The following is a 23,025-nucleotide window of genomic DNA, read 5'->3' as shown; positions in this document are numbered from 1 at the left end:
AAAACTACAGATTTATGAAAGAAAATAAGAGGAATCATTAAAACTCCAGATTCATTTTTGTTTTCACTCTCCTGATCCCAAGTCCTGATCTGTGCAGACAAGGATTATTTTTTACATTTTTTTCAACCACTCTTTCAGAGAAACAAATTCCTTGCCTTTTTGAAATCAACATAATAAACAATATGGTTTTACTTGAACGCAAGCTGAAGGTTGGTCCTAAATTTTAGAAGCCAAGTATTGTGCTGTCTCATAATGTTTAATTAACAAAGCCAAAAATAAACATAGAAAATCCACATGTTCTTTGGGCCTGTTGGCCAATAGAATTTCAGACCAAGCCAGTATCTGTGCCAGATAGCCAGCTAGCAATGGCCAGGGAAGGTCTAAGCTCCACCAGCTGCACTGTGTCCATGTACTCCTCAGACCTGCAAAACACCCCAGGGAGACCTAAATATCCCAAACTAGGAGGCCAGTTAGATAGAGTATAAAACATTCACTTCATGAAGCATAATACAGCTACAAAGGATGGTGGCCACAAAACTATGTAACAACATGGAGAAATGCTTATGATACATATCATATGTTTATGATAACAAATGAAGAGGGTGTAAGATAAACATTGTAATGAAGAAAATGTTTAAACAGAGATGCCTATAAAAATACTAGAAGGAAAAACAATAATATAATATTGACCGATACTGGAAGTTGGATATTTTCCCCAAATGTTCCGTAATTTATCCTCTTACTTTAAAGTATAAATTTATTCTTTTTTGAAGGATATAATGGGTATGGAACCCAGAGGCCCTCTACCACTGAGCTACATCCCTGGCCCTTTTTATTTTTTATTTGGAGACAGGATCTCACTGAGTTGTGGAGGCTGGCCTTGAACTTGCAATCCTCCTGCCTTAGCCACCTGAGTAGTTGGGATTACAGATGTGTGCCATGGCATCCAGCTTGAATTTATTTTTTAATAATCCAAAAGGCAGGATAAGAGAGACAGCAGCTATCTGGAATAGGAAACTATAGACTGGGTTTTAATATCTCATTATAGGATGGGTGGAAGAAATTCCAGAAGTATATTTTGTGTTTTCAATTATGTCAAAACATCCAAGTTACTACAAACAACTGGGAAACCTGGAGGATGACGGGTATATTATTGGTACCCTGCTAGATATTACATCTCTGAAGCTATTCAGGATGCTGAAACGCAGTGCTAGTGATACCTTTTACCAAGCATTCCTAGTAAAAAGCAAAATGAGATCATTTACAAAGTGGAAATATCTCCTTGTAAAGAATCAAAGTCACAGCAGTGGTAATTGTGAACACAATTTACAAAGTGTGTGCCTCATATTATGTAGCAGGTGCTGAACCCAAATGGGACTCAGACAGTTTTAGGAATGTACTTTTATATAGCAAACTACATTAATTAAGATACTGTAGCAAAGACCCTGAATAAAAATAGTTTCCAAAAGGGAGACACTTCTCTCTTACCTAACAATGCAGACCTAAGCAGTTCAGGATTGCTACGGTGGCTCAGTGCATCAGAACCTGGGCACCTGCTATATTGTCTGTTGCTCCAGCTTCTTGAACATGTTTTCCTTATTCATGTAGCTCAAGACAGCTCACTATTATATCCATCCCAGCCAATAAAAAGGAAGGAAGGGAAAGGCGATGGCATTGCATTTTCCAACAAAGCATGCTATTTCCCCTTACATTCTGTTAGCCCAGACTTACTCACATGGTTTCACTACAAGGAAATTCAGTGTAGTTCTTACACTGGGCAACTATCACAGTGGCAAAAGGTGCGACTTATGCAGTTGAAAGGGAGAAATAAAGAATGTCCACGCGCTTCTGCCCTTTTCAATGCTGTATTCACTCAAATCACTCAATACAATTTCACTCTATAGGTTCTTTTTTTTTTTAAAGAGAGAGTGTGAGAGAGAGAGAGAGAAAAAGAGAGAGAGAGAGAGAGAATTTTTTAATGTTTATTTTTTAGTTTTCGGCGGACACAACATCTTTGTTTTGTATGTGGTGCTGAGGATCGAACCCGGGCCACATGCGTGCCAGGCGAGCGCGCTACTGCTTGAGCCACATCCCCAGCCCAATATAGGTTCTTTTTTTTAAAGTATTTATTTTCAGTTGTAGTTGGACACCGTACCTTTATTTCACCTATTTATTTTTATGTGGTGCTGAGGATCGAACCCAGGGTCTTGCACATGCGAGGCGAGCGCTCTATCGCTGAGCCACAACCCCAGCCCCTCTATAGGTTCTTAATCAAGAAAGTGACAATCCTTAATGCTGGGCACTGCATACAGACATAATCAATTCACACAAAACAATTCTAGATTGATTAATTCACAGCAAACAATTCTAGATTAATTCTAAGCACTGCAAACACACTTAATCATGGCAGACATTCCCTCTGCATGCTGAGCTCAAGTATCAGATGAAAACTCTCAAGCCTCAGGCTCTAAGATGCACATTCACTCAGACTGTGGTGATCAGGTCAGGAACCAAGGCAGGCTTCCCCTGGGGTGGATCTGATGGCCCTTTGAGGAGAGGTCCTAGGGAGAAGTTGCTGCTCTCACCAGGGTCAAGATGTGGCTGTAGAGTTTGAGAACAGTGAGGAAGATGCAGAGGATCAGGCAAACGATGAAAAGTGTTGGGATGTCAGTCCAGGTCTTCGTCAGGTTCTCAGCATGAGGACATCATTGTCGCCGGGCTGAATGTGTGTTCATTTGCTCTATTATTTAACCCAAAATTTGGGGCTTTTGACCCCCTTTTCTATCCTTATCAGCTGCCACTGGGTCTCTCAGTGTTATCATTTATCCTGTGGTAAACATCTGGCCTAGTGGTCCCCACCCTGATCTTCTCCGATTTTCCTCTTATCAGATGCTGACAGCCTGCCAGAGACTTCACTCTGAGTTTACCGGGGTGGCGAGAAGTGACTTGTTTGTGCCTGAGGGCCGTACTGGAGGGCTCTGTTAGGTATGCCTGGTGAGACTGCAGGTTTCAAACTGAAGTTTTAAAATGGAGTTGCTTAGGCTTAGGCCTAAGGTCATCCTATAGCAACCCAGTGCCCAGCCAAAAGCCAGGAGGTCTATGATAAGAGAAGGAGAAATTGAGTTGAGGGCAACCCGAGCAGCCAATCACTGTCACATACTCTGACAAGCTATATCTGGCCTCCAGCATCTAAACTTCTCAAAGTAGTATTTGGCTAGCAACTAAATCTTCTCAGGGAAAAACATACAGATGATTCTTTTGTGTACACTTAGCAAATAGGATGGAAAGGCTATTTTGGAAAATGAAGTAGTCTTGCAAAAACACATTTAAGGGTAAGACATAATTTACAAGCACATAGGCCTCTGAGAGTAGCTCTTCCATTCCTTTTGGCTAGAATTAGCATCTGAGTAAGTCTGCTTTGTTCTTTCCATCCATCTGGGTCCGACTTCTAGTACAAAAGGATCTCGTTAGGAGAAAGCAGTGCTGTTTGCTGGTGTTATGGCAGTGGGTAGAGCAGGAAGATCACCAGCTCTGGGGTCATGTTGCTGGGCCCACCTACCTGCTCACCATTTGAAAGCTAACAGGAAATGAGAGTGATGGTAAAGAAACTAGGTTTATTGAAGGACTGACACCCTGAGAAAATGGGGCAAGCCATCCTCTCCACCAAAATTTAGAGAACTCAGGCATGCAGAAGGACTTTCATAGGGAGGGAGAGGAAGTTCAGGGGCAATGGGCAGAAGACCATGTGTAGGGCAGAGACTTCCAACATCCAGGGCAAGTCTTTTTTTCTTTCTTTCTTTTTTTCTTGGTTGGAAAATTTCAATTGAACATAACGGGGTGGGGGCACTACTTTCTGTAATTCTTTAGACAGACATATTTTTGGTGAGTTAAACTTCACAGCAATGTACAAGTTTTGTGTTAGTTGATGCACGGGACTAAAGAATAAGGAAGGATGTTACACATTCTGATGTTAATTGAAGGTCATCAGATGTTGTGAATTCTGTACACCTTAATCATTTTAGGTGCAACTTTACTTTAGAACTTAGAATGCCAGGCAAAGGAAGGGAAAACATCCAGCAAAAGACAACCCCCAACGTTGCAAAGTGGCCACAGTTAGAGCCAGATTGGTCTCTGCAGACTCCTTGTAACAACTCACAAAAATTTAGAAAAGCTGTTGTACTCATGGCCAGGGTTTATTATAGTATGCAGATTTCAAACAACATAAGAAAAAGGTCTAGAGCAGATCCAGGAGTAACAAAATTAAAACAAGCTTCCACTTAGCTTTCTTCCAGTGGGTGCTGCAGATAAAGAGACAGTGTTTTTTCCCTCAGCATCACGGGAGGCTGAGGCAGGAGGATCACTTAAATACAGGAGTTCAAAAACAGCCTGAGTGGGCTGGGGATGTGGCTCAAGCGGTAGAGCGCTCGCCTGGCATGCGTGTGGCCCGGGTTCGATCCTCAGCACCACATACAAACAAAGATGTTGTGTCCGCCGAGAACTAAAAAATAAATATTAAAAAATTCTCGCTCACTCTCTCTTTAAAAAAAAAAGAAGAAGAAAGCCTTCACTGTTTGGGGGGGGGCGGGTTTCCCCTACTAAAAAAAAAAAAAAAAAAACAGCCTGAGTGACATAGCAAGACCCTCTCAAAAGAAAAAAAAAAAAGGGTATTCCCAATCAAAGACTCACCTGAATCATGATGGTCATGGACTGGGGGTGGGGAGGAGACAAAGATGTGGAGACCCAGTAATTGATCTAAACTACTAGTTACCAACCATCCCTCCTGCTGTGACCCAAAGCCCTAAGTGAACAAAAATGCATTCACCATAAATTCCATTGTTAGCATAAACTACCTGGCAAGGCCAAGGTCTCAGAATATTCCAAGGGTGTAGAAGTCATCTCCCAGAAGCCATCAAGAGCCAGTCGTTTCTTGAGAGTATGCAGGGTTTCACCCCAAAACCACCAGCTTAACTCAGTCCTGCATAGTTTCTATCTTCTGATTCTTAGATTGAGGAGAGATTCACCATCATTTTGCTCTAAAATCACATGAAATGTCTTGTGAGAATCCCAGAGCATCTGGGACTTCCCTTTAGTGTACCTGGACTGCCTCCTGTGTGTCAGAATCCCAGGTAAGATCATGCACTTATATGGATCACAGGCCTGAATGGCTGTGCCCTTAAGTGCCTATAGTGACTGAGGAAAGATTCAGTTCCTCATTCCTTAAACACCTTAAGGTGTTATCCAAATGTCTAGACACTCAGGGAAGTTGGGGACTAAAGAGTAGTTTTTCTAAGACATCAGGATGCATTTTGTAAAGCAGAAAACGGCACACGAGGCCAGGAACCAAGGGTCAAGAATAAGGCACCAAAAGGAGTTTTGGGGGAAGGGATGGGCTGGTCTGCCAAAGGAAGAGGGCCAGGAAGTTGCCTGTGCTTCAGGCGAGAACAATACCTATATAGGTCACTAGAGGTAGGAGGGCCTAGGCCAACTAAATTGTTACTACTGTGTTAGCGGGTTGGCCAAGCGGAGTTTAAGGACCATGTCTCTTCAATCAGGTGAAAAGTCCCCGCCCATGGCTCCCATGGGATGGGAAGGGGGAAGGGGAAGGGAAAGGGAAGGGGAAGCTGCCTGACACATTTGACCATAGATAACAGAAAACCTGATAAATCTTTAGACAACTCTTTTCCCTATATAAATAAGAAATGTAGAGGAAGATGATGATTGAGGTTGATGCAGCTGCTCAGAACCTCCATTAAGGGCGCGGCGAGATAGGCTCTTTCCTTCTCTTTGCTCTGCTAAACTTAGTGGTTATTGTTTTTTCCTTAGGCTTGTCACTTCATGGTTACCAGGCAGTGACTGCAGGTACAGATAATGCAGCTACAGCTGCAGATAATGCAGCTACATTCAGCAGGTGGTTCCCCCACCCCAGGGCAAAGGGAGGTGGTTTCTCCAGTGGTTCTCATCCTTTCCCGGAAACACCCATTAGGACACACTTGCCTCACAAGCCCAGCCTCACTTCCCCTAGGACCCGCCCTCCCCATTTTGAGATCAAGGGATCTCTGTGGACACCTAGCTAAACATGGAGGTTATCTGTAGGAAAGAAGAAAGGTGGTAACTACACCTTAGAGTGAAACAAAGTGGCAAGGAAGTCCTTCCCAAATGTGCCTAGGGCTTTCTCTTAGGAAACACCAGAGATCCTTAACATCTGGATGGCCATCTTAAGTGACAGCCACCATTTTAAGGACAAAGTTTTGCTTTCCTGCCCTAGGGTATTTCTGAGAAAGGCTCACCACTCCCTCACACCAACCCAACCCTTAACCATCTGCATTAGGACCCGCCCCATCTGATTCCTGAACCTCCCCCATAAAAGTCCCAGAAGCCAAGCCTGTTTTGCCTCTCTCTCCTATAGAGAGATGGCCTTTATTTGTCAGCTCTGACAAACTCTCGTGTGTATCTCTGCCTGGTCTCCATCTTTGATTTTTGGCTTACCCATCTCTTGTTCCTTGCTTTCCCTTCATTTTGGTGCCAAAACCCAGGATCAGGTTCTCTGGTGTGCCCACTTCCCCCTTCAAGGTTCACTGAGTGTCCCTGGGTCCCAATCCAGATTCCATTGTGGGACCAGGCCCTCCATTCTGCCGAACACCCTCTCTGCACCCACCACCGGACATTTCAGGTAAGACCCCTGTCTCCACTGGACCTAAACAACCTGCGGGTCCCTGAAAGTGACTGTTGATCATCTGGCACTCTCAGGGTTACCGTGTGGTTGGGGCAGCCCCAGCCACAGCTTTCACAGCTACAGCTGATCCTTACTGTCAATCGAGTCTATAGGTGGTCTTTTATCTGGGTCCTGGGTTTTGAGAAAAAAACACCGAGAATGATAGAGAGTTGTTCCTGGTGAGACTACCTCTCGGCCTTGGGTTAATCTCTACGGGCTTTTGCCCCTTCTATGGGCTTCTGCCCCTACTCTGTAGTCCTGGCCAGGCACCATGCCTCTATGCGCTCCTGCCCCAACGCTTACCCAGCAGTGGTGACAACCCCCTAAGCGTAACCATCCTCTCTACTAGGTGATATTAGAAACTGGAGGACGCTCACCTTTAAACTTACCTCCCATGTCTCACCATGGGCAGCTCCTCATCCACTCTCTCCCATAGTCCCCTAGGCTGCCTCCTGGATAACCTAGGGTCTCATCCCAGACCTAACCCCCCAAAAACTTATCCACTTGTGCAATCAGATCTGGCCTCACTATCCTTTGGATAAGACTCTAAATGGCCGCTTAATGGCACTCTAGATCCCAATATTATCAGAAATCTTTCCAACTACTGTGAGTGTTCAGGAAATGAAAAGAGATATCATAGATTCAGGCCTTCTCCTCTGTACGTTCTAAGCCCTCTCTCTACAACATTGCTCTCCCACACAAGTCCTCTTAGCTCTCACCTCCCCTACACCTGCTTCTAAAGGGACAAAAGATCCTACCCAGGACTCCTACTCCTTTGACCCAGTGGATGAGCCCCAGCCATATCATAATTCTCTTTCTAATGAAGCCATGCAGCAACTGTTCCCTTGGCCCCTCCGCCCTTCTTTCCTCCTGCCACATGCTCACAGGCTGCTACTGCACAACTCACATCTCTGTGTCCTCTATGTAAGGTGTTTGGGGTAGATGGTGTAATCCGGATTCATGTGCCTTTCTCTTTGTCAGATGGTTCACAGATAGAAAAGTGGCTTGGGTCTGATACTTCAAGTCCCACCACATATGTCAAAGAGTTTCAATATCTTGACTCAGTCATATAATTTGACCTTCCACAATGTCCATATGATCTTGTCTAACACCCTCCTGCCCGAGGAGCTCAGGCGAGTTTGGGAGCAAGCTAGAAATTATGCTGACCTCCCCTGCCCATCCGATGGCACTGAAGAAGTCCCTGATCAGGACCCCAATTGGGATTATAATTTGCCTGGAGGAGTAACTAGTAGAAACCAATTCATTACTTGCCTCATGGCAGGACTTAGAAAGGCAGCCCGAAGGCTATCAATTATGAAAAGCTCCAGGAAACCTTCCAAGATAAGAATGAAAACCCTTCGACATTTTTAGATCACCTGACCGAGGCATTATTACAATATACTAATATGGACCCTGAGACTCCAGATGGGAGACAACTACTAATGACCTACTTTTTCTCCCAGAGTTTCCCCAATATTAAGGCCAAACTAAGGCACTTTGAGAGGGGTCACCTAGCTCCCCAAGCTGAGGTTCTGGAAGTGGCCTTTAAGTAAAGATGAGAAGGCCCAGAAGCAGAAATACCAGATGCTCCCTCAAGCTGACTATCCAGCCTCAACATCTGTCCCTGGTTCCCCTGGCCCATGGAAGGGTCCCTTGGGACCGCCTGGACCCTATTTTAAATGTGGTCAGATGGGTCACCGGGCTTGTATATGTCTGAACCTCATAAGCCTCTGGGCCCTTGTCCTAAATGCCATCAGAAGGGACACTGAGCCATTGACTGTCCTGAGCTTATAGTGGCCCCTGGCCATCTGGCCCTTCTGGTTCTCCCTTCCAACTCTTAGGACTGGCTGCAGAAGAGTAATGAGGCCCAGGTCCCCATCACCCGGCCACTACCATTACTCTGCGGGAACTCAGGGTAACTGCGTATCTCAAGTAGGCCTGTCTCCTTCCTCCTAGACACCGGGGCTACCTATTCAGTCCTCAAGGACTTCTGGGGGTCTACGACTCATTCTATGACCTTTATTGTCAGGGGAGAGGGAAAACCTACCAACCCTTACAGACATCTAGCCTTGTTGTGCTTTTGGTTCTCTAATTCTTACTCCTTTTTGGTCATTCCACAGTGCCCTGTTCCCCTTATGGGAAGGGACATCCTCACAAAGTTGGGGGCTACGCTTTCCTTCTCCCCTCATATATGCTTCCATCCAGACTCACCTGCTGCTTCCCTGAGCCTCACCCTTACCTTAGTACCATCCCCTAGTCCCTCTGCCAGTGCCTTCCCATTACCCCCTTCCAAGGTGGGCCCTACTGTCTGGGATATTTCAAGTCCTTCTATCGCCTCACACCATTAGCCCATTCACATCCATCTCAAAGATCCCCTCCATTTTCTGGCCCAATTAGAATACCCGCTCTCCTGTCAAAAAATTCCTAGGCTTACAGCCTACATTCAAGACACTTTGTGAAAGGGATTCCTTAGACCTACTCGTTCCCCTTATAACACCCCCAACTTGGTAGTAAAAAATCCTAATGGCTCCTACCACTTTGTCCAAGACCTCCATTCCATCAACTCTGCGATCATCCCAATCCATCCCATGGTAACCTATCCTTATACCCTTCTCACCACCACCATTCCTTCCAGGACCTCTTACTTCTCAGTACTAGACCTGAAAGATGCCTTCTTCTCTATTCTTCTCCATTCTCTGGAGACATTTTCACCTTTACATGGACAGACCCTGTCCATGTAAAATTGTATAATTTCACTCAGCTGACGTTGACAATTCTACCCCAAGTGTTCTGAGACAGCCCTCATATCTTCTGACAGGCCTTGGCTAAGGATCTAGCATCCATATATCTCACTCAGGCTGTGGTGTTACAGTATGTTGATGACCTCCTTCTTTGCAGTCCCTCCTTTGAGGTCAGTCATCAGGAACCTGTAAACTTCTTAACTTCCCTTCTGCCCATGGCTATAGGGTTTCTCCGTCCAAGGTACAGCTTCCCTAGGCCTCCTCCTGACCCCTACACACAAAGCCATTATGGTTGATAGAAAGGGTCTTATCGCTAATATACCAATGCCCTCTACTAAGGAAGAAATTCTCTCCTTTCTAGGTATGGCAGGATTCCTCAGAGCTTGGATTCCTAACTACTCTATATTGACTAAGTCTCTATATGATGCAGCCCGGGGCCCACTCTCTAAACCCCTATTGCACTCTGTTATAAGGCCCTTCATAGGCTCTAAGACCTGCTCTCCATCTCCCTGATCAGAGTCTTCACTTTGGCAAAGGGGGCCTCCCTCAATGTCTATACTGACTCTAAATACACTTTCCACATACTTCTCTCCCACTCTGCTATTTGGAAGGAGTGCGGATTCCTTACCACCAAGTTCCCTTGTGAAGGCAGACTCTGAGGTGAGGGCCGTCCCCCAACAGCCTACTCCACCTGTGGTCTTCTGCCTTGCTAGTCCCCCAATAGACTGTTCCCCACCTGACACTCAACAGATGCTTACCTTCCTTCACAACCTCTTTCACCCTTAATACCACATCTTTAAAAGAATTTCTCACTTCCCACCTTAAACTCCCTCCAAAGGACCTACAATTTCTCTCTACCCTCTCTGCCTCCTGTGAAATCTGCCAAACAAACCAATCCCACCTCAAATCTCCGCCCACTTGCCTTCCCTTTACACCAGGCAAGAGGACATCTCCCTTGCTGTGGTTGGTAGCTGGGTTTCACCCCTATGCCCTTGGTCAAGCGGTACAAATTTCTCTTGGTACTTGTCGACACCTTCTCAGGATGGGTCAAGGCTTTTCCTACCAACAATAAATGTGCCCCTGTGGTGGCCAACATCCTTGTTGAACACATTCTTCCCCAATTCAGCCTCCCCTCCTCGCTCCAGTTTGACAATGGTCCTGAATTTACTTACCATGTTTCACAGTTGGTAGCTAAGGCACTCAACATCTCCTGGCATTTTCATATCCCCTGCCATCCTCAGTCCTCTGGCAAGGTGGTCGTACTAACCGGACCCTGAAGAACGTCTCACTAAACTATCCCTTGAATTACATTTAGATTGGACTAAACTTCTTCCCTTGGCTCTTCTTAGGTTCGAGCCCTCCCAAAGAAGCCACTCAACATCTCCCCTTTTGAGCTTCAATATGGACGGCCTATCTCCCTGCTCAGCTCACCACCCTCTGGTTCTCCACTACCCCTTGCTCCTCATCTTTTCTGGCCCCTTCTTGCATACATCAGGAAACTTCTTTGGCAATACAACAGTGCTGTTCTGGCAAAGCCTATTTCTGCCTCTTCCCCTTCTCCCACTCTGTCTCCTGGCAACCTGGTATTTTTTAACCCCCTCAATAGGCTCCCCTCCTCCTCTCAACTCTGCAAAATGGACTGGACCCTACCGGGTCATTCTTACCACTCCCCCAGCAGTACCGCCTTGAGGGCATCCCATATTGGGTTCATAACTCCCATTTTAAATGGATTTCTCCCCCTTTTATACAGTGACACCCACAAGCCTTCTCAAGTTGGGTTTCTCCAAGGCCAGAACCCCAATCTTCTTTTGGTCTCTGAGGACCATGAGGACACTGCAGAACCATGGGTACCATCCTTCCCTTTTTCACTTTTGCCCTCCTCCATCATTTTGCACTCACCTCCCAGGGGTACCATTACCAGGAGTTACCATTCCAGTTTCTAGGAGACTTACAGCAACTTGCTCAAACCATACAAACCATACTATCTAGGCTTGGTTCTTTAGCTGCTGCGGTTTTACAGCTAAAGGGGTCTTGATCTTTATACAGCTAAAAAGGCAGACTTTAGCTGTACCTAGAGGAGGAATGCTATTTTTATGTCAATCAATCTGGTATAGTAAAGGACAAGATAAAACAACTGCAACAGGACCTTGAACATTGGAAACAACAGCTCTCCTCTACTGAAGGATGGCAGCTAAGTAACCCCCTTCTCCAGTGGGTTCTTCCCTTCCTGACCCCATAGGCTTTCTGTTAATGTTTGACCCCTGTGTCATTAGATTGGCTCAAGACTACATCCAAAAATCTCTAATCAAACTATAAATCAGCTTTTGTTACAGAAATACCAATCCCTCACTAAACATTGGGGCACCAGGGACAGCATTCCACCACCACTCAACCTCCATCATCGTTCTAATGACATACCAGGCCCCTAATGAGGGATTCAAAACAGCCCCTTCCCAGCAGGAAGCAGTTATAGAAGATTGACCTATGTCCCTGTTCCCTACGTGGCCCAATAAAAATAAAAAAGGGGGGAATACAAGGTCCTTGCTTAGCATCTGGATGACCATCTTAAATGACAGCCACCATTTTAAGGAAAAAGTTTTGCTTTCCTGCCCAAGGGTGTCTCCGAGAAAGGCTCACCACTCCCTCACACCAACCCAACCATTAACTACCCACATTAGGATTCAGCGGGCTCTGATTCCTGAGCCTCCCTTTTAAAAGTCCCAGAACTCAAGCCTGTTTAGCCTCTCTCTCCTACAGAGAAATGGCCTTTATTTGTCAGCTCTGACAAATAAACCCTCACGTGTATCTCTACAAAAATTGGGCTCAGTGCCCCTGAGTTCAATCATCGGTACCCGCCCCCAAAATCCTGTAGCCTATCCTTGATTTTCCTCCCCAACCCCACCCCTAGGCAATCACTAATCTTTTCCTCCCTCCCTTCCTTCAATTGAAGGGATTGAAAAATGCAGCCTTGAGCATGCTACACAAGCACTCTACTACTGAGCTACCTCCCCAGCCCTTTATTTTATTTCAAGATAAGATCTAAATTGTCCAGGCTGGCCTAGAATTTATGATCCTTATATGTCAGCCTCCCAAATAGGATTACAGGCATGGGCCACCAAGCTGGGTTATAATATACTCACATCTTCTATTTCCCCAGTATGCACATTTCATATAAATGGAATCACATAATATGTGGTCTTTTGTGACTTTTATTTCCCCCAGTACTGAGGAATAAACCCAGGGACACTCTACCACTGAGCTACATCCCTGTCTGTTAAATTTTTTGTTTTTTACTTTTAGACAGGTTCTCACTAAATTTCCCAGCGGGTCTTAAATCTGCAATTCTCCTAACTCAGCCTCTGGAGTGGTGGGATTATAGGCATGCCCCACTGCACCCAACTTGCTCCTGGCTTCTTACCCTTACCATGATACTTTTAAGGTTCATCCATGTTGTAACATGTGTCAGTACAATCCTTTTTATGTCTGAAAGATAGCCCATTGTGTAGTCATTCTTTAATTTGTTTATCCATTCATCAATTGATGGAACATGGGGTTGTTTCTGCCTTTTGGCACTTATGAATAATATTGCTATGAACACTTGTGTTTAGGTTTTTATGTCAATGAATGTTTTTCATATTTTCTTGAGTGTGCACCTAGGAGTATAGCCTGTGGATCACATGATAATTCTATGTTTAATTATTTGAAGAACTGTCTGGTTGTTTTCCAAAGAGGCTGTACCATTTTACATTCCTGCCTTTAGTATATGAGGGTTTCCAGTTTCTCCACAGCCTTGCCAGAATTTGTTATTCTCATTTTGATTCTAGTCTTACTGGTGGATATGCAGTTCTATTTCCTTGTGATTTTGATTTGTATTCCTTACTGATTAAGGATACTAAGCATCTCTTCATGTGTTCCTGACAGTGATTTAGATTCACGTCAGAATCAGATTCAGAGTCCTGAATAGGAACCATTCCATAGAATTGGTATTTAGAAGTCCAGATTCAATACAAAACAGAGAACAGGCCCAGTTATTTTTTATAGATCTTTATTTCACTTTATTAGATCTTATCACTGTTCAAGGTGATAGCCATGAACTGGGAAATTTTAAATCAGTAACCTAATTAGTGGAATGGGATTCAGAATTTAGATGTCAGGGGTCTGAAGTCAAGAAGCTTCCTAAGTTAAACTTAAATGCTAAAACTATACACTTACCAGTTCTAACCAAGGTAAGCCAGAGACTTGATTCCATGAGGATGACTACATCTTTGTTATATACAGTGGGTTGTCCCTGGGTCATTCCCCTACAGAGGGGTTAGAAGATGTGCAGCAGGTTAAGTATCCAGGCCTGGTGCCAGACCCTTGACATAATCCAGAGTGAACCCAAGAAAGTTGCATATTGAGGAAACAGAATCAATTTTCACTATGTTCAGGAATGCCTATACTCAAATTTACTTTTATAGAAACCACTCTGAGAAGCATCACCACAAAGCCAAGCTTCGAAAGATCAAGGATCATCTAGTTCATGAAGTAGAAATACGAAATAAGAGAATTAAACAACTTGAAGAAGAAGCTGGACTCCTGCAACAAAAAATTGAGACGGTGAGAAAGAGAGAAAAGTATATGATGACACTGGTGGCTAGCCATTTAGAGAATGCCCACTCATTTGTAAGTTAATTTGTGGACTCTTCAGAGCCCTTGTTTTCTTTTTATGTCATCGTTTTTCCATGTAAGTAATTATTTAAGTCCTGCCAAACAGAATCTAAGACTCAGTGTTGCTAAACTAAATTGAACACCGAAAATAGTCTGCACTGCCAATTTATGCTTGTCTTGCCTTCAAATGAAAATATCTTTTCTTAAATACTCTTCAGCAAAGACTTCCAGACTACCCTCATTAACTAACTCATTCCTGTTTTAAGTCCCCCGTGTTTTGTCTCAAGCCTCAGCGTCAGTTTTCATGGCATTGAAAACAGGTTATCCTGATTTCTTTATCAGTTCTTGATTAGCACCTTCAAGATTTTTCTAAATATCCCTGATTTCTTTAGGCTTGTCTTATTGGTCTTGTGACTTATGGGCATATGGATAAGAAAGAAATTGGACAAGATAAGTGGAATTGCATGCAGAATAGTCTTGAGATGTTTAACATAAATTAAAAATGGAGAGCAACTTCCAGGCATGGTGGCATAGGCTTGTAATCCCAGCAACTCAGGAGTGAGGCAGCAGGATTGCAAGTTCAAGGCTAGCCTAAGCAATTTAGCAAGATCCTATCTCAAAATAAAAAATAAGAAAAAGGTCTGGGGATGTAGTTCAGTGGTAAAGCACCCTTGGTTCAAACCCCAGGATCAAAAAAAAAAAAAAAAAAAAAAGAACAACTGACATCAATAGTGTTTTCCCTTTCTGGGATCTCTAGTCCATTTCAGAATTTTGAAAATTGGCTGAGCATGGTGGTGCATGCATGTAAATCCCAGTGGCTTGGGAGGCTGAGGCAGCCTCAAAGCCAGCCTCAGCGATTTAGCAAGGCTCTAAGCAACTCGGTGAGACCTGTCTCTAAAAAAAAATACAAAAAAAGGGCTGGAGATGTGCCCCAGAGGTTAAGTGCCCCTCAGTTCAATCCCCAGTACCAAAAAAAAAAAAAAAAGAATTTTGAAAATTCTTTTTCTGCTAAAATACTCCTTTATATACCCACCTAAATTTTTTTTTGTATCTCTGATATATGCCAAAGATACCAAAACAATTTATGTAATTTCAGATATTCATTCACTACCATGGGACTTGGGTCAAGAATCCCTAGACTGGGGCTGGGGTGGTAGAGTGTTCGCCTGGCACGCATGAGGCACTGGGTTCAATCCTCAGCACCACATAAAAATAAAATAAAGAGAAGTAAATGAAGGTAAAATTTAAAAAAAAAAAAAAGAATCTCTAGACTACACACAGTACAACTTTTTTTTTTTCTCTCTGCATACTGGAGATTGAGTCCAGGGGCACTCTACCACGCAGCTATAACCCTGACCCTTTATATTTTTATTTTTAGGTAGGGTCTTGCTAAATTGCCAAGGCTGACCTTGAACTTTTCAGTCCTTCTGCTTCAGCCTGCTGAGTAGTTGGAATTACTGGTGTGGACCACTACACCTGGTTTACATAGTCATTTATTTGTTAATATGGACGCCTGGATTCTCATTTTATTTGTTGAGTTATAATCTGTTACTATCATTATTGATTTTGGTGTCTAAGTTGTGTCAGATTTCACCTAAAGTAGCTCGCCTTGAACTTTTGGACTTCCAAATAACAGATAGCAGGGATGTGCCACTGTGCCCGAAGACCAATGCTTTCTTGTACTACCTGCCTCTACTTCTATGCTTATATGTAAAACAGCTTTCAGCAGATTTGCTTCCTTTCTTCCTGACTGTACTGGGTTGAATAGTGTTCCCCAGAATTCATGTCTACCCAAAACATCAGATTGTGACCTTATTTGGAAACAGGATGTTTACAGATGTAATTAGTTAAAATGAGGTTATCCTGGGATAGGGTGAATACTAAATCCAATCTGACTGGTTCTCTTATAAGAAGAAGGGAAGACAGGGGAAGAACATTGGTGGTGACGGGGACAAAGATTGGAATGATGTAACTAAACCAAGAAACACTGAGCTGTGCTGGCTACCACTCAAAACCAGGAGAAAAGCAGGGACCAGAAGCTTCCTCTGAGGGCTGAGGGTGTGTCTCAGCAGTAGAGCAATTGCCTACCATGAAGAAGGCCCTGGGTTTGATTCTCAGTATTGCAAGGAAAAATCAGCCAACCAAAAAACCCTATATGTGAGCTTTTAGAAAGAATTAACCCTGCTAACATCTTAATTTCAGACTTGCAGCCCTCCAGAACTGTAAGAAAATTAATTTCTGTTGTTTTAAGCACTCAGTTTGTGGTAATTTGTCATGCCAGGCCTAGAAAGCTAATGCACTGACTAGAAGAACAATAGGTCTTCAGGAAATATATTGCAAATTGCAAATAAGCAGAGGCTAAGAAAGTAATTTGGACTTTTGTTCACACCATTAAAGAGTTCTGTGGGCTTTAGCTTTAGAACAGACATGGATTCAAATTCTAGCTCTGGCTTTTAGTTCTTTGACTTTGGACCAGTTTCTGTGTATCATTTCCTTTATCTGTAACATGGAGAAAATAATCTCCACCTCATATGTAAGACTTTTGTGAGAATTAAAAACATAAAATTCCTAAAGTGGTTTATATTAAAATTTTCATTGATATTATTATTTTCCCTTTTCTTGGGGTATGATCCCTAAGAAGCATATTAATGGGTGGATGTATAGTTCACAAGACAAATTGTTAGAATTAAAAATAGTTCATGGCACAGGCCTGTAATCCCAGTGGCTCAGGAGGCTGAGGCAGGAGGATTATAGGTTCAAAGCCAGCCTCGGCAACTTAATGAGGCCCTAAGCAATTTAGTGAGACCCTGTCTCTAAATAAAATATTAAAAATGGCTGGGTTCAGTGGTTAAACACCCATGGGTTTAATTCCTGGTACCAATAAATAAATAAATAAATAAAGTTCAGCGAAGACTGATGTGAGCATTCTTAATACCACAGTACTACAAACTTGGTATTTTTGATTTTAACCTATTTTCGGACCCACAGATCAGAGCCCTGAGGATAAAAACATTAGGTTTACCTTCTGAGTCTCCAAAAATGAATGTCTCTATTTTTGGCTTCATCTCTTCGGCCTTCTCAATATGCAGCAAGCCAGGGCTGGGGATGTGCTCAAGCGGTAGCGCGCTCGCCTGGCATGCGTGCGGCCCGGGTTCGATCCTCAGCACCACATACAAACAAAGATGTTGTGTCCACCGAAAACTAAAAAATAAACATTAAAAATTCTCTCTCTCTCTCTCTCTAAAAGAAAGAAAGAAAGTCTTTCAGTAAGTTCCTGTTGCCATTCTTTCCTTTAAAAAAAAAATGCAGCAAGCCAACTGAGTCTTCTAATTGTTGTACCCGTCCAAACCAGATTTACCCCAATATTTTACCTTATCACCATAGCAGGTATTCCTATTTTTAAAAAAATTCTATATTTACCAATACCTATCTATGAACTCTTTCACCACAAAAAATATGTGGTGTTTCCTAAGGACAGGGTAAATGTCCCCATCTAATATCCTTTCTAATTCATTTATTACAGGATAGGGTATATTGTCTATGGCTGCTTCTATTCTCAACCTTTATCAATACAACTACAATGCATATGTACATGTATTAAATATCTTTAAATAATAACAAGTGAGATTATTATTAGACATTGAATGGTCCTGGAGAAGGACTTTAAAATGCGGAATGGTTTGTTTCAGAACATAATCTAACCTCCTTCCTTTCATATCTTAAATAATAGATGGACAGTCTTTTCTTGAGCGATCAACACTAGTATCTTCATTAGTATCTTATTTAAGAACTTACTGTGTGTGTGTGTGTCTGTGTGTGGTAGATACTGGGAACTGAGCCCAGGTCAGGCCTGGTGCTAGGTAAGCACTCTACCACTGAGCTACATCCCCAGCCCTTATTAGTATCTTATTGAAAAGAAGCATAAAGTTGCCCCTCTTTTTTTATTTATTTTTTAGCTTTAGGTGGACACAATATCTTTATTTTACATTTATGTGGTGCTGAGGATCTAACCCAGTGCCTCGTGCATGCTAGATGAGCTCTCTACCACCCCAGCTCCAAAGTTGCCCCTCTTAACCCTATGATTCACCCTCTTGCCTAACATTGTTATTCTCCCTTCCCCACTTGTTCCCATCACTGGCAGGTGAGGAACAAAAACTGGAAAGATGAAAATACTTGCCTGTTACAATTTGCAGGTCATCCGTGAAGTGAGACCAACAATTCTATACTTACCAATATCTATCTATGAACTCTTTCAGCTATGGGGGAATATTAGTGTTTTTTCACCAAATGTACTCCTTTACCATTTTAGCCATAACTTCAGTATCTCTTGCCTTGGAAGAAAATCACTGGTAGAAAGTGAAACACAGTGTTGGGCTTGAAGGCATTTCAGCATCATTCCTGCGGTAGTAGGCTCCACTCTTGGCTATCAGGCGTGGCTTGCCATGCCAGCTGGGATCCTGACTCTGCCTGACCAGGTGGCTAAATTCCCATCTTCCTCCCTCTGCCTTTAAAGGAATACAACTACAATGCAGATGGACATGTATTAAATGGGGAAAATTTAAATATGGAGCTTCAAAAAAATTCAGTCGTATTTGTTGGAGGTTTTTGATCCCTGTGTAATTAGAATACATCTAAGAGAGGGGAAAGATAATACAGGTAAGAGCACTGGGATCTTAGGAGAAGTTGAGGTTCAGATCTTCTTAATGTTACTGCAAAAGAATGGTTAAACCTCCAAACAAAAATACATCACATATAAAATAAATAGAAGAATATCTAGCTATAATGAATGACCATGTCACCAAACAGAAACAGACTAGAGGACAGGAAAGAGAGTAAACAAGAGAAGTTTGTTGTTAGGACTTAGAAACAGGCAGAAGTTCTTAACTCTTTCTCTTGCTGTGAATCCCTAGGAGAAGGCATTCCAGGCCCAGATCACGGTCCAAAATGATAATCTGATCATAGAAAAAAGGGAGCTTCTGAAGCAAGTCATGGACCAAGAAGAAATAATCCGCAACAACAAACAAATAATCTCATCAGTCAAGAGCAAGTAGGTGCAGTCCCACTGGGCAGCCAGTAGACTCCGCTGGCTTTGTTTCTCCTTCAACAAAGAAATGGTTGCAGAGGCTGTCTTTGAGTTTGTGGCTTATCCTATAACTCTTCCTCTGATGTCTGCTGTTTTCAGCAGATCATGCAAGCAGCAGAACTTGTGAAATTAGAAAAAATATCATGGACCAGGCGGGCCAGCCATTCATATAGGCTCTCACACAGAGGACCCGGATATGTGCATTCTGGCCAGCCTCATTGTGTGTGTCAATGCTCCTTTTTTTATCATTTGATACCTATGGAATTAAAGTAGACCAGAGAATTAAGCCCATAGGAAGGACTTAAATGCATGAATCCCACAGGATATGACATTAATTTTTAATGAGAAATATTCAAAGAGGAAAAGAATTTAGATACAAGCTGGCTCGTGCATTCTCTCCTCCATGGGAAAATTTAATTACAGTAAAAAATATTCTTAGAGCAAGAACAAGAACAAAGAGAATGGGTTGATCTTAACAGATAATGTCATCTATGACAATTATGTTTGAGAACTACAATGATTGAGAACTTACTATATGCTAGACACTGTTCTAAGCTCACTCTCTCTGGATTCATTTAACCTTAACACTAACCCCAGGAGGGAGGTATTAACATTAGCTTTAGTTTATGGATGAGGAACCCAAGCTCCACAAAGGTCAGGGAAGTCACCTAGACTGGTTAGTAGTCAAGCAGTATGTGAACCTTTGCAGCCTGGCCCAAGACTCCAGCACCATACCTGTCAGCTACTTTGGGCACATGCTCCTTAGGGCACACGTGGAAAGCCTCTGATTATCTTTTACTGTTTGTGTTTCCCCTTTTATACAGCTAAAGCATTGTCCATCTCAAACTATGTCATAGTTTCTGAAGTCAGTTTACAGATGGGGAAACTGAGGCTCAGATTTATAATTTGCTAAGGGTCACTCAACTAACAAGTTGAAGAATGAGAAATCAAACATGAAACTCTAATCAAATCTATTATACTGCCAAGTCTCCCGAATAACTGCAGCCCTGAGAGCCTAAGATAGTGGAAAAGAGATCAGGCTTCCTTCGAAGTCTTAAAGATCTGCTTGGCATCCCAGTTCTACAAATTTCTGTTTTTATGTTCTTAACCAAGTTCCTGTCCTCTCTCTCTCAGCCTCAGTTTTCTCAGCTATAAGAAAGGCTTCATAACAATATTTGTTTTATGAGGTTGTTCTGAAGATTAAGTGAGCCAATATGTGAAAAATGTTTAGTGCTTAATGTGTGAGCAGGTCACATTGCCTAAGTACATGGTGACTAGCTAGTAAGTGGCTGCTGCTGCTAATACTATTTCTACTTCTCCATGAGAACTCAGAATCAGATTAGTGTAAGATGAGAGCCAGAAGCAAGCTGTGTAGTTAGGATATTTGAAGGATATGGTCTTTTGTTTCAATCCTTCCCCTAGAGTCATACCTTAAATTTCTCAAGGTCTGGAATTCATATACTCATGCATATGTATTTAATAACCATTTATAGACCAGAAGCTTATTGTTTTTTTAGTTGATTGTTTAATATGGTAAGAATTATTCTGCCAAACTTAGTCTAAGTTCTGGACAGTGGTCCAAGACCCAGAGACAGTGGGATGTGGAACATAGTTTTGGGCTTTCAAAAATGATGCAGAATTTCTAGGGAGGGTGGGTAGCTTAGTGGTTGAGCAAATGCGGAGAATGCAAAAGGTCCCAGGTTTGATCCCCAGTACTGCCCGCCCCCCCAAAAAAAGAAAGAAAGAAAAAGACATTTCTAGCTATGTCTCTGATTTATACTGTTGTTAGAGCACTTTTCCTGGATAAAGAAAATAAGCAATTACAGGAAAATCATTTCCGGCTCATGCAGCAAGTTAGCTTCTTAGAGCGCATTATATGGAACATCCAGATTCGCAGAAAAGAGGTAAGATGTGCACTTTTTGTTGGGTCCTTAATCTGAAGTTTTGATTGCTAAGTTTGCTGTACCCTCTCTTCTCTTCAACTTCATATAGCTCTAGTTGTGCTCTTGGCTTCATGGTGGGCTGTAGCAAAGAGGCTCCTTGGCTACACACATACCAGGGTAGCAAATCCCGCAAATGCTGTTGACCAACTCTGCTCTTCATTGGGTCAGCTTTAAAACTCACTGGTGTGATTCTAAAGCAATTCATGTATGATTCTGAGCTTCTTCTCTAACATATTATATAGTGGTTATTGCTGTTTTTCTTTTCTATCTCATTAACTCTGCAGTGAGATCCTAGAGAGCAACAACCGTAGTTCATATATTGTTGTATCTGCAGACAGATGCTCCACAGATATTTGAGAATGAATGAACGTTAAATGTTTTCATATATATGCCTCATTCTCAGCAACCTTGTTCATAATGTTTTACTCTAGCCACATTAGGAAAGAAAGGTGAGCAAGTCTTGAGGCTCAGAGAAGTTAAGTGAAACTAGCCTATTAAAGAATCAAGACAACAGAGCACCCTAGTCCAAGAAAAGCAATTATGTTCCAAAAATTCAGACAAGTAGCCAAGTTTAGAGAGAGGCAGAAAGTAGTACAGGGTGAGACAAGGTCTAGAGTCTGGATGGTAAGCAGGTCAGAAAGAGGGACTTCAGTAAGAAGAATTATATTCTGAATCCAAGGCAGAGGCTATTTTCTTCCTTCCCTGGTTGTATCATTTGTAAGACATCCCTCCCCAGGATACTTAACAGTAGATCCTGCTTGTTGGGCACTATTGTTGAGAATGCATCTTTACTCTCAAAAGGGTAATTGCTTCCAAGCTATGTTAGTTGTTTTGCATATTTCACCCAAAGTAGAATTTTCAGCTGGGTGCAGAGGCGCACACCTGTGATCTATGCAACTGGGGAGACTGGAGGCAAGAGGATCACAAGTTCAAGGCCAGCCCAGGTAAGTTAGCAAGATCCTAAGAAACTTAGTGAGATCCTGTCTCAAAATAAAAAAATAAAAAGGGCTGGAGATATGGCTCAGTGGTTAAGTGTCCCTGGGTTCAATCTCTGGTTCCAGAAAAGAAAGAAAGAAATCAGATATAAAAGGGTACATATTATAGGATCATATGATCCCATTTATATGAAATGTCCAGAATAAGAAAATAAATAAAGTCAGCAAATATATTAGTGATTGGCAGGAGAGAGGAATGGGAAGTGACTGCTCATGGGGGTGGGGCTTTTTTGGAGGGTGATAAAAATGTTCTGGAATCAGATAGTGTTGATGGTTGCACAAAATTGTGAATACATAGAAAAGCACTGAATCAAGCTTTTTTTTTTTTTTTGGTGGGAGGGGTTACTGGGAATTGAACTCAGGGTGTCTTACCACTGAATTACATCCCCAGTCCATTTTTTTGCTTTGAGACAGGATCTCACTAAGTTGCTTGGGCCTCACCAAGAGGCTGAGGCTGGCTTTGAACTTGGAATCCTCCTGCCTCAGCTCCTAAATTGCTGTGATTACAGGCATATGCCACCATACCCAGCTCTTCCAAGCATTTTTAAAGGGTGAACTTTGTGGTATGTGATTCATTTGGCAACAATGCTATTATAACAACAAAAAAACAAGTCCCTTGTATATGTTCTCCAAATATGAACAGAAAAGAAGAAAGATGAAGACAATGTATAAAATCATGTGTGTAAAAACTAGAAAGATAGGCAGAGATAGACTATGTATATAATCTACATATTATATGGATAGTTTATATAAATATATATAGCGATCAATATAGATGATATACAGGAGAGAGAGAGAGCCTGACTTACTGATAGTGTTGTTCAAGCAACTTTTCATTCTATACCCTTTTATGCTTTTTGTTGTGTGTAATATATTCAGGTACTATAGCTATATTATATAT

General features: G+C 42.5%; 1 protein-coding gene across 2 annotated transcripts in view; it reads left to right on the top strand.

Annotated features, from left to right (window-relative positions):
• Positions 1 to 23,025, top strand: part of Ccdc30 (coiled-coil domain containing 30) — a 126,129-nt gene that overhangs the window by 102,067 nt on the left and 1,037 nt on the right. For both annotated transcript variants that reach the window (XM_046468816.2, XM_046468817.2), the window contains 3 exons: positions 13,914 to 14,052; positions 19,014 to 19,150; positions 20,976 to 21,090. In XM_046468816.2, coding sequence (XP_046324772.1) covers positions 13,914 to 14,052; positions 19,014 to 19,150; positions 20,976 to 21,090 — 391 coding nt within the window. The remainder of the gene's footprint in view (positions 1 to 13,913; positions 14,053 to 19,013; positions 19,151 to 20,975; positions 21,091 to 23,025) is intronic.

Source organism: Marmota monax, unplaced genomic scaffold (assembly GCF_021218885.2).
Source record: "Marmota monax isolate L192 unplaced genomic scaffold, Marmota_monax_Labrador192_F-V1.1 WCK01_AAM20220418_F8-fsc00008, whole genome shotgun sequence".
NCBI lineage: Eukaryota > Metazoa > Chordata > Mammalia > Rodentia > Sciuridae > Marmota > Marmota monax.
This window is presented reverse-complemented; position numbering and strand designations above follow the sequence as displayed.